Source organism: Lethenteron reissneri, chromosome 60 (genome assembly GCF_015708825.2).
Source record: "Lethenteron reissneri isolate LAM-NWPU_2019-01 chromosome 60, ASM1570882v1, whole genome shotgun sequence".
NCBI classification, from domain to species: Eukaryota; Metazoa; Chordata; class Hyperoartia; order Petromyzontiformes; family Petromyzontidae; genus Lethenteron; species Lethenteron reissneri.
Window position 1 is genome coordinate 5018687 of NC_083838.1, and position 11007 is coordinate 5029693.

The window sequence follows — 11007 nt, forward strand, 5'->3', positions numbered from 1 at the left end:
GTTTATGCACACGTTCCACTCCACCCATTCACCAGCTCATTCACTTATTTAATTACTCTTTCACTATTCACTCACTAATTCACTCATTCGATTGCTCACTCATTCACGCATGTACTCACACATTCACTCATTCATTTACTCATTCATTGACTCATTCACCTGCTCGCTCATTCGTTCTCTCTTTTTCTCGCTCACCCGCTCATTCGCTCACTCATACATGCACGCCAACCGTGCGAATCGGCGATGCGTGACCAGAGGTCGCAAACGGGTTTTGATTCCTTACGCGTACCCGTACCCGGCCGCACCAGGGTCGCAAACGGGTACCCGTACCCGGCCGTACCCGTACCCTACCCGTACCTGACTGGGTACGGGTAGGGTACGGGTATCGGGTACCTGATTGCGACCTCTGGGATGAAGCCATGCTGCAGGCGCGGGTGGGTTTGATTCTAGGAACTTGAATTGTGAGAAGAGACAAGACGTTGGGAAATGAGTGACAAACGGTTACTCACCAGTGACTCACGGACGGCCTACCGTACCCGGCCGGGTACGGGTATCGGGTACCCCGGTTGCGACCTCTGTGCGTGACCCCCGTCCCCCCTCCCCTGCGTGTGTGGGCATAGGAGCGGAGTTGGGGGCCGGGTTAGGGGAGGGGACAGAGAAGAGGAGGAGGAGCTAAGGAGAAGGGGGAGGAGCTGAAGGAGGAGGAGGAGGATGCCGGCTACGACAAGAAGCCGGCGTTGCCGCCCCAGCTGGAGCTGTGCGGGGCGCTGCTGGAGCGGAGCGTGCACCTCCTGTCGCACCACGACGTCGCTGTGCGGCTCACGGTGAGACGCGGGACCCACACACACAAACACGAGGCCCACACACACGCGGGGCCCACACAACACACATGGGGCCCCACAACACACACACACAGGGGCACACACCACACACACGTGGGGCCCACACACACACACATGGGGCCCACACACACACACACACACGGGGCACACACACACACACGCGGGGCCCACACACACACACACACACACGGGGCCCACACACACACACACATGGGGCCCACACACACACACACACGGGGCCCACACACACACACACACACGGGGCACACACACACACACGAGGCCCACACACACACACGGGGCACACACACACGAGGCCCAGGAGCTTGTTTAACCCGACCCAACGCGATAGTTCTCTGTGTGTGTAGCTACTGGAGGTGGTGTGGGGTCACCGTGGGGCTGTGTGAGTCTGCGCTACGAACCCGGCGACCCGGGTTCGATTCCCGCTCACGGCCAACGCCTGTGACGATTGTCTGAACCGGTCCTGGGCCTCCCCTAGGTCGACTCAGCCTGAAATGAGTACCTGGTGTGGTGTGGTAAACATCGCCACTGGGGAGACAATGGCGGTCGGGCGTGGTGCTGGCCACCACCCCCTCGTGTGCCGTTCCGGCCTTCATAGGTGCTCGCTAACAGCACTTGCCCCTACAGTCTGTTAAGGCTATACGGGGGATCTTTGTGTGCGTGTGTGAACATCGCCACTGGGGAGACAAAGGCGGCCACCCACCCTCTTGTGTCCCATTCCGGCCTTCACAGGTGCTCGCCAACAGCACTTGCCCCAACAGTCTGTCGAGGCTACACGGGGGACCTTTGTCTTTTGTACCTCCGTGTGTGTAGATGCTGGAGGTGGTGCGGCTGGCGATGGGCGTCCTGTCCGCGCGCGAGGATTCCTGCCTGCCCATGGCTCACCGCCTGTGGCCGGCGCTCGTCCAGAGGCTCACCGGCGACGAGTGGAGGGTCATCCTCGCCGCATTCAAGGTGCCGTCGCGTCTGAGCGGACCCACGCGTGAGACGGTGCGCCGCGAAGCGAGCCACCCGTGAACCCCTTTTTTTCCACTGGCTCACGCGAGGCGAGCCGTCTCCGCTGGCTCTTTGCGAGCTATTCTGCTGTGGCTAATTTTAATGATAATAGTTTTTTTACCCTTCTATCTGGCAACAAAACTGACACCTTTTTTTACAAGGAGTCATGTTTGCATAGACCACAATACCTGCAGTCAGAATGCAAACAGAGTTATGTTCTTTTTGTTTGCATTATGACTGCAGGTATTGTGGTCTATGCAAACATGACTCCTTGTAAAAAAAGGTGTCAGTTTTGATGCCAGATAGAAGTGTAAAAAACCAATTATCATATTTTTTACTGGCAAATGAGGTTCCAATGGTGTAAATGCTTACCCCGAGCTCTCATACTTTGATGGTGCATTGTCTTTGAGTTGTGCGCCTTTTGGCGTCATCTGGTCCAACCCATATGAGACTAGGCTCTAAGGAAAGCTGTCTCGGGTGTGGACCAATCAACTTCAAGGACAGTGCATACATTATTAGAGTTATGTTCTTTTTGTTTGCATTACGACTGCAGGTATTGTGGTCTATGCAAACATGACTCCTTGTAAAAAAGGTGTCAGTTTTGTTGCCAGAAAAAAGGGTCAAAAAACCAATTATCATATTTTTTACTGGCAAATGAGGTTCCACTGGTTGCTAATTTTAGTTTAGCAGGTAAGACTACACTGAGCTGTTTGATTATTTCTTCAGAAGCGACCTGGCGATGACAAATGATAGCCCGGCAAAGTTGCTCATCATCATCATCGTCGTCGTCGTCGTCATCATCACGGGGACATTCATAGCAGTGACGGTGGTTTTAAATGTGGAGGGAAACACTGAAGGACCCGGTGAAATATCCACGCGACCACGGGGAGAGAGAGGACACGCAAACTCCAAATATACAGCAGCAGGCGTCAGGGTCGGGATCAAATCCACGACCTCCTGTACACCAGGCGAGGTAGTTAACATCTCCTAGCCACCGTGATGATGATGAGAGAGAGACACGCAAACTCCAAATATACAGCAGCAGGCATCAGGGTCGGGATCGAACCCACGACCTCCTGCATACCAGGCGAGGTAGTTAACATCTCCTAGCCACCGTGATGATGAGAGAGAGAGACACGCAAACTCCAAATCTACAGCAGCAGGCATCAGGGTCGGGATCGAACTCACGACCTCCTGCACACCAGGCGAGGTAGTTAACATCTCTCCACCGCGACAGTCTTGCCCAAGCTCACATTTGATCTTGACAAAACTGCAAAAGTTATATCTACAAGGGACTCCTCGACTTACGAACTGGTTAGGTTCCAGAGGTTCTGTTCGTTCGTTCATTTGTTCATAAGTCCAACTTCACTCCTGTCGATTCCAAACGTGTTGTACGGCGTGTACACTAAACACGGGGAATGGCTTTGAAAATTGTATAATCTCCTGTAGGACGGAGATGTCACTGGTTCTTCACGTTCTGCAGATGTAGATGCCACTGGTTCTTCACGTTCTGCAGATGTAGATGCCACTGGTTCTTCACGTTCTGCTGATGTAGATGCCACTGGTTCTTCACGTTCTGCAGATGTTGATGCCACTGGTTCTTCACGTTCTGCAGATGTTGATGTCACTGTTCTTCACGTTCTGCAGATGTAGATGCCACTGGTTCTTCACTCTCTACAGATGTAGATGCCACTGGTTCTTCACGTTCTGCAGATGTAAATGCCACTGGTTCTTCACGTTCTGGAGATGTAGATGTCACTGGTTCTTAATGTTCTGCAGATGTAGATGCCACTGGTTCTTCACGTTCTGCAGATGTTGATGCCACTGGTTCTTCACGTTCTGCAGATGTAGATGCCACTGGTTCTTCACGTTCTGCAGATGTAGATGTCACTGGTTCTTCACGTTCTGCAGATGTAGATGCCACTGGTTCTTCACTCTCTACAGATGTAGATGCCACTGGTTCTTCACGTTCTGCAGATGTAAATGCCACTGGTTCTTCACGTTCTGCAGATGTAGATGTCACTGGTTCTTAATGTTCTGCAGATGTAGATGCCACTGGTTCTTCACGTTCTGCAGATGTAGATGCCACTGGTTCTTCACTCTCTACATATGTAGATGCCACTGGTTCTTCACGTTCTGCAGATGTAGATGCCACTGGTTTTTCACTCTCTACATATGTAGATGCCACTGGTTCTTCACGTTCTGCAGATGTAGATGCCACTGGTTCTTCACGTTCTGCAGATGTAGATGCCACTGGTTCTTAATGTTCTGCAGATGTAGATGCCACTGGTTCTTCATGTTCTGTAGATATAGATGCCACTGGTTCTTAATGTTCTGCAGATGTAGATGCCACTGGTTCTTCACGTTCTGCAGATGTAGATGTCACTGGTTCTTCACGTTCTGCAGATGTAGATGTCACTGGTTCTTCACGTTCTGCAGATGTAGATGCCACTGGTTCTTCACGTTCTGCAGACGTAGATGCCACTGGTTCTTCACGTTCTGTAGATGTAGATGCCACCACTGCCATCTGTTGCGCGGCTGTTGTACTTACGACTCGCACACAGAGACCCATAGACTCGCACACAGAGACCCATAGACTCACCACACAGAGACCCATAGACTCACCACACAGAGACCCACAGACTCACCACACAGAGACCCACAGACTCACCACCACACAGAGACCCACAGACTCACCACCACACAGAGACCCACAGACTCACCACACAGAGACCCACAGACTCACCACACAGAGACCCATAGACTCACCACACAGAGGCTCACAGACTCACCACCACACAGAGACCCACAGACTCACCACACAGAGACCCACAGACTCACCACACAGAGACCCATAGACTCACCACACAGAGGCTCACAGACTCACCACCACACAGAGACCCACAGACTCACCACACAGAGACCCACAGACTCACCACACAGAGACCCACAGACTCACCACACAGAGACCCATAGACTCACCACACAGAGGCTCACAGACTCACCACACAGACTCACCACCACACAGAGACCCATAGACTCACCACACAGAGACCCACAGACTCACCACACAGAGACCCATAGACTCACCACACAGACTCACCACCACACAGAGACCCATAGACTCACCACACAGAGGCTCACAGACTCACCACCACACAGAGACCACAGTTTGTTGTCTTTCCCCCGCACGGTTGGCTACGTACGGCGGTGCGAAGGAAGTTCAACGCGCACACGTCCTCGCGACCTCCTCCGCATCACCGCCCCCATTAAACTCTGTCCCCTGTCCCACCCCCCCCCACCCAGACGCTGGTGTCGCTGTCGCGCGTCTGCGGCGACTTCCTGCGCCGGCGCGTCTCCGGCGAGCTGCTGGGCCCCGTCGCCGCCTCGCTGGCGGCGAGGGCGCCTGTGAGCGCCGCCGCGGGGGCCGAGGGCCGCCGCGGGGGGGGCCGGGGGGGCCGGGGGGGCCGCCCCTGTACCCGCGGTCGCTCGCCTGCCGCCTGCAGGCCGCCGCTCTCGACAGCCTGGGGCCTCTGGCCGTCGTGCTGCGGCTCGGTGAGAGGGCGGTGGCGGGTCGCTCGGTGGCCTCCACAGAGCGCAACCTGGGCCCTGGCTGGGCCTGGTCTGGCCGGGCCTGGTCTGAACTGGCCTGAACTGGTCTGAACTGGCCTGAACTGGCCTGGTCTGAACTGGCCTGAACTGAACTGGCCTGAACTGAACTGGCCTGAACTGGCCTGGTCTGAACTGAACTGGCCTGGCCTGAACTGGCCTGAACTGAACTGGCCTGAACTGGCCTGGTCTGAAACTGGCCTGAACTGGCCTGGTCTGAACTCGCCTGAACTGAACTGGCCTGAACTGAACTGGCCTGAACTGAACTGGCCTGAACTGGCCTGAACTGGCCTGGTCTGAAACTGGCCTTGTCTGAAACTGGCCTGAACTAGCCTGGTCTGAACTCGCCTGAACTGAACTGGCCTGAACTGAACTGGCCTGAACTGGCCTGAACTGGCTTGGCCTGGCTTAGCCTGAACTGAACTGGCCTGGCCTGAGCTGGCCTGAACTGGCCTGAACTGGCCTGGCCTGGCACTATGCGTCATGGTGACATCACCGTCACTCGGTGGTGAACGGCGGTTGTTGTTGATGTCGTCGGTGTGTTCCGTGCGTGTGCGTGCGTTGCTGTGTCTTCACGTGCGATGGCGTGTGCGTGTGTTCGTGTGTGTGTGTGTGCGTGTGTTGGTGTGTGCGTTCCGTGCGTGCGTGTGTGTGTGTGCGTGCGTGTGTGTGCGTGTGTGTGTGTGTGTGTGCGTGCGTGTGTTGGTGTGTGCGTTCCGTGCGATGGTGTGTGCGTGTGTTGGTGTGTGTGTTCCGTGCGTGTGTGTGTGTGTGCGCGTGCGTGTGCAGCCTGTGTGTTTTGTGACTAACAGCATGGCGCCGGAGTGAAGGTGCGAGGATGAATTATTAATTTTTATCATCTATTCATGAGCGCTCGCACGGCGCGTGCGTGTGTGCGCGTGTGTGCGCGTGTGTGTGCGCGTGTGTGTGTGTGCCTTTATTTTGTTGTTGTGTGTGTGCGCGTGTGTGTGTGCCTTTATTTTGTTGTGTGTGTGCGTGTGTATGTGTGTGTGCCTTTATTTTGTTGTGTGTGTGCGTGTGTGTGTGTGCGTGTGTATGTGTGTGTGTGCGTGTGTGTGTGTGCGTGTGTATGTGTGTGTGTGCGTGTGTGTGCGTGTGTATGTGTGTGTGTGCGTGTGTGTGTATGTGTGTGTGTGTGCGTGTGTGTGTGCGTGTGTGTGTGTGTGTGTGTGCGTGTGTATGTGTGCGTGTGTGTGTATGTGTGTGTGTGTGCGTGTGTGTGTGCGTGTGTGTGTGTGCGTGTGTGTGTATGTGTGTGTATGTGTGTGTGTGCGTGTGTTTTTGTCTGCGTGCATCCGTGGGGAGCGGCGGCTTAGCGCTATGCTGCGCTACGAACTCGGCGACCCAAGTTCGAGTCCCGCTCACGGCCAACACCCGTGACGATGATCTGAACCAGTCCAGGGCCTCCCTTAGGTTGACTCGGCCTCGAATGAGTAACCGGTGCGGTGTATAGTAAACATCGCCACTGCGGAGACAAAGGCGGCCGGGCGTGGTGCTGGCCACCCACCTCCTCGTGTGCCGTGCTGGCCTTCATAGGTGCTCGCTAACAGCACTTGCCCCTACAGTCTGTCAAAGGCTATATGGGGGATCTTTATCTTTGCATTTGTTTGCAGGTGTGGTGCTGGCCACCCACCCCCTCGTGCGCTGTGCCGGTTGTCATAGGTGCTACTCGCCTAACAGCGTTTGCCCAAACACATTCCTGCGGAGGGAGCTGGTAGGAACGTTGGGTTGCTCGGTCAATGGCCTGCAGGGTCAACGGCGGCGTGGTGTATTCCGCAAATATGCCCGACTGTGAGGGCGGGCACAAGCCGGCGTGAGTAGGTTAAACGTTGAGTTTTATAAGGGCACCACGGGGTGACCAGCCCCTCCCCACCCAGCCCCACCCCTCCCACCGCCCACCCAGCCCCTCCCCACCCAGCCCCTCTCCACCCTCCCCACCCAGCCCCATCCTCCCCTCCCCACCCAGCCCCTCCCCTCCCCACCCAGCCCCTCCCTACCCTTCCCTCCCCACCCAGCCCCACCCTCCCCACCCTCCCCCTCCAGCCCCTCCCTACCCAGCCCCACCCTCCCCGCCCTCCCCTCCCCACCCAGCCCCTCTCTCCCCACCCAGCCCCTCCCTGCACGATGGACGGACGGACACAATTATCCCTTGTGGTTCTGGTGTAACCAGGAGGTTCCTACCGGCGCTAAAGAAGGATATGCGTGTGCGTGTTTTGTTTGTTGTTGACCTCAGACAATGCGGATCTGGACACGGTGGTGACTGCTGCCTTGCCCTACCTCAGCTGCCACCAGCCGATGGTGCTGCAGGAGGCAGCGATGGGGTGAGCGCCACTCTCGTTACCAGCGGCGCTGTTACGGGATCCGCTCGTTTAACTTTTTTTCTCGCCGCCGCACGTTAGCTGACCGCGCTGATCAGAGGTGCGAACAAAAGACGAAACGCGACAAAGAAGTCGTTAAGAAATTCGTTTTTTAAAATCCTTTATATTAATTTGCTTGCGTGCTTGCTTGCTTGCTTACGACCGTGCAAATCTTTCGGTCGTTTTTTAACCCACTTCCCGTGATCCAATCGAGCTGACATTTTGCACACAGACTCGTTGTGCGTGACAATTAATGTTCGTGAAGTTTTTTTCTAAATTTTACACTGTTTAGGGATATTTTTTTAAATATTTAATTACTAATTGCTTAATGCTGCCAGACAATCATCTGACCCATAGGTGGCAGCCATCTCAAGCCAGAGGACGAGAGGACTCTAGCCGCCACGCATATAAAGGATTTATAGTGAAAAACTTTGTTTTTACGGGTTATACTTATTTTCATTCTAGATGGAAAGAGACCCGTGGAGACACACACGGCGATCGAGACTCATGTCGAAACACAGAAACCTACAGAGACCCATAGAGATCCATACTCATATATATACGTGTACAAGCAGGTGTACCCGTTCTTGGCACGGAAATTAATCATTCTAGATTTGAAGCTTTCGTGACTGCAAGTCACGTAGGTAAAAAAAGGAAATTAAAATTTATAAAAAATAAAGTCAATAAAATCACGACGTTTCGGAGGCAACACAAGTCTCCGTCATCAGATGGGACCGTCACAGCCATATTTGCTGCATCACTTGATACCTCACTTGATACATCACTAGATTTGCTGTATCACTTGATACAGATTTGCTGTATCACTTGATACAGCAAATCTGGCTGTGACGGTCCCACCTGATGACGGAGACTTGTGTTGCCTCCGAAACGTCGTGATTTTTTTAACTTAATTTTTTATTAATTTTTATTTCATTTTTTTACCTACGTGACTTTACCGAAAAAAACTAAGAGTACGGAAATTAATAATTCAGTCCGAGCATGCGGTGACATCACAGACGTGACGTCACCGCTCACTTGCCGTGCAAAATATTAGATCCATTATTGCGCCCCACCCCCACCCCCAAAATACAAAAGTCTATTTTTATACTTTTTGCATTGTGTACAGTCTGGAAGCTAGCCACATGGCGAATTTCAAGTTTGTTGCATGTCGGGAAGTATGCTAAACATTTCGAACAGACGACGATGATGACGATGATGACGATGATGATGATGATGACGACGATGATGATGATGATGACGACGACGATGACGACGACGATGATGATGACGATAACAACGATGATAACGACGATGACGATGACGACGATGACGACGATGATAACGACGATAACGACAATGATGACGATGACGACGATGATAACAACGATAACGACGATGATGACGACAATGATGACGATGATGATGATGACGATGATGACGATGACGACGATGATGACGATGACGACGACGACGATGATGACGATGATGACGACGACGACGATGACGATGATGACGACGTCGATGATGACGACGACGATGATGTCAGCTACGTCGTGCCGTGGGTCGTACCCGTTGTGCGCCGCGTTTATTTATTTCGACATTATTTATTATTTATTCCCCCCCCCCCCCCCCCCCCCCGTGGGCCAGGCTGCTGCGCAGCGTGATGGCCGTGGACCCCGACCGAGTCTGGCTCAGCCTCTGCCAGCTGCACTGCCCCCACGACCTGCAGTCGCCCGGAGAAGGTTTTCGCCCGGTCCAGTTCGCACGAAGCGCCTCCACCTCCTCCACCTCCTCCACCTCCACCTCCTCCACCTCCTCCTCCTCCGCCCCCTCCTCCTCCTCCTCCACCTCCTCCTCCTCCGCCCCCTCCTCCGCCCCCCTCCTCCTCCACCTCCACCTCCTCCTCCCCCTCCTCCTCCACCCCCTCCTCCTCCTCCTCCTCCACCTCCTCCTCCTCCGCCCCCTCCTCCGCCCCCTCCTCCTCCACCTCCTCCTCCTCCACCTCCTCCTCCTCCTCCTCCTCCACCTCCTCCTCCTCCACCTCCTCCTCCTCCACCTCCTCCTCCGCCCCCTCCTCCGCCCCCTCCTCCTCCACCTCCTCCTCCTCGGAGGGGGCAGAGTTCGCGGGGAACGTCCGCTCCTTGCTGGCCCTCGTGGACGACGAACCGTCGTGACGCTGGGCCCGATCACCCACCCACCCCTCCCCCCTCCCCCCTCCCCACCGCAGAAGACTGTTGACCTGCCCCCCTCCCCCCCACCACCCCACCTCCGTGAAGTTGGTGGAGGTGGGGGGGGGTCACCGTGGCCGTAGAGCTTGACCCGCAGGTCAGAAGGTCACTGGCCTCATCGCCAGGTCAGAAGGTCGTTGGCTCAGCCCCTGGTCGCCACGGTTACGTAGCCAACCGCGCGAATCGGAGGTACGGACAATAAACTATGGATCTTTGTGTGAGTCTATGGGTCTCTGTGTGAGTATATGGGTCTCTGTGTGTGTCTATGGGTCTCTGTGTGAGTCTGTGGGTCTCTGTGTGTGTCTATGGGTCTCTGTGTGAGTCTATGGGTCTCCATGTGAGTCTGTGGGTCTCTGTGTGAGTCTATAGGTCTCTGTGTGAGTCTACGGGTCTCTGTGTGAGTCTACGGGTCTCTATGTGAGTCTATGGGTCTCTGTGTGAGTCTATAGGTCTCTGTGTGAGTCTATGGGTTTCTGTGTGAGTCTACGGGTCTCTGTGTGAGTCTATGGGTCTCTGTGTGAGTCTACGGGTCTCTGTGTGAGTTTATGGGTCTCTGTGTGAGTCTATGGGTCTCTGTGTGAGTCGATGGGTCTCTGTGTGAGTCTATGGGTCTCTGTGTGAGTCTATGGGTCTCTGTGTGAGTCTATGGGTCTCTGTGTGAGTCTATGGGTCTCTGTGTGAGACTATGGGTCTCTGTGTGAGTATATGGGTCTCTGTGTGAGTCTGTGGGTCTCTGCGTGAGTCTATGGGTCTCTGTGTGAGTCTATGGGTCTCTGCGTGAGTCTATGGGTCTCTGTGTGAGTCTATGGGTCTCTGTGTGAGTCTATGGGTCTCTGTGTGAGTATATGGGTCTCTGTGTGAGTCTATGGGTCTCTGTGTGAGTCTATGGGTCTCTGTGTGAGTCTATGGGTCTCTGTGTGAGACTATGGGTTT

General features: G+C 54.4%; 1 protein-coding gene across 1 annotated transcript; it reads left to right on the forward strand.

The window, feature by feature from the left end:
• Positions 1-679: 679 nt before the first annotated feature.
• On the forward strand, positions 680-9719 carry LOC133358015 (TELO2-interacting protein 1 homolog). Its single transcript, XM_061576290.1, has 5 exons — positions 680-824; positions 1677-1817; positions 5166-5414; positions 7723-7810; positions 9494-9719. Exons 2-4 carry the CDS (start codon positions 1677-1679, stop codon positions 7747-7749), a joined length of 417 nt encoding a protein of 138 aa, XP_061432274.1. The 5' UTR covers positions 680-824; the 3' UTR covers positions 7750-7810; positions 9494-9719.
• Positions 9720-11007: the final 1288 nt, after the last annotated feature.

Coding starts and splice junctions, on each gene's coding strand:
- LOC133358015 (XM_061576290.1), top strand. CDS start 1,677: ATGCTGGAGGTGGTGCGGCTGGCGATGGGCGTCCTGTCCGCGCGCGAG. Junction 1,818..5,165: donor TCATCCTCGCCGCATTCAAG/GTGCCGTCGCGT, acceptor CCCCCCACCCAG/ACGCTGGTGTCGCTGTCGCG. Junction 5,415..7,722: donor GGCCGTCGTGCTGCGGCTCG/GTGAGAGGGCGG, acceptor TGTTGACCTCAG/ACAATGCGGATCTGGACACG.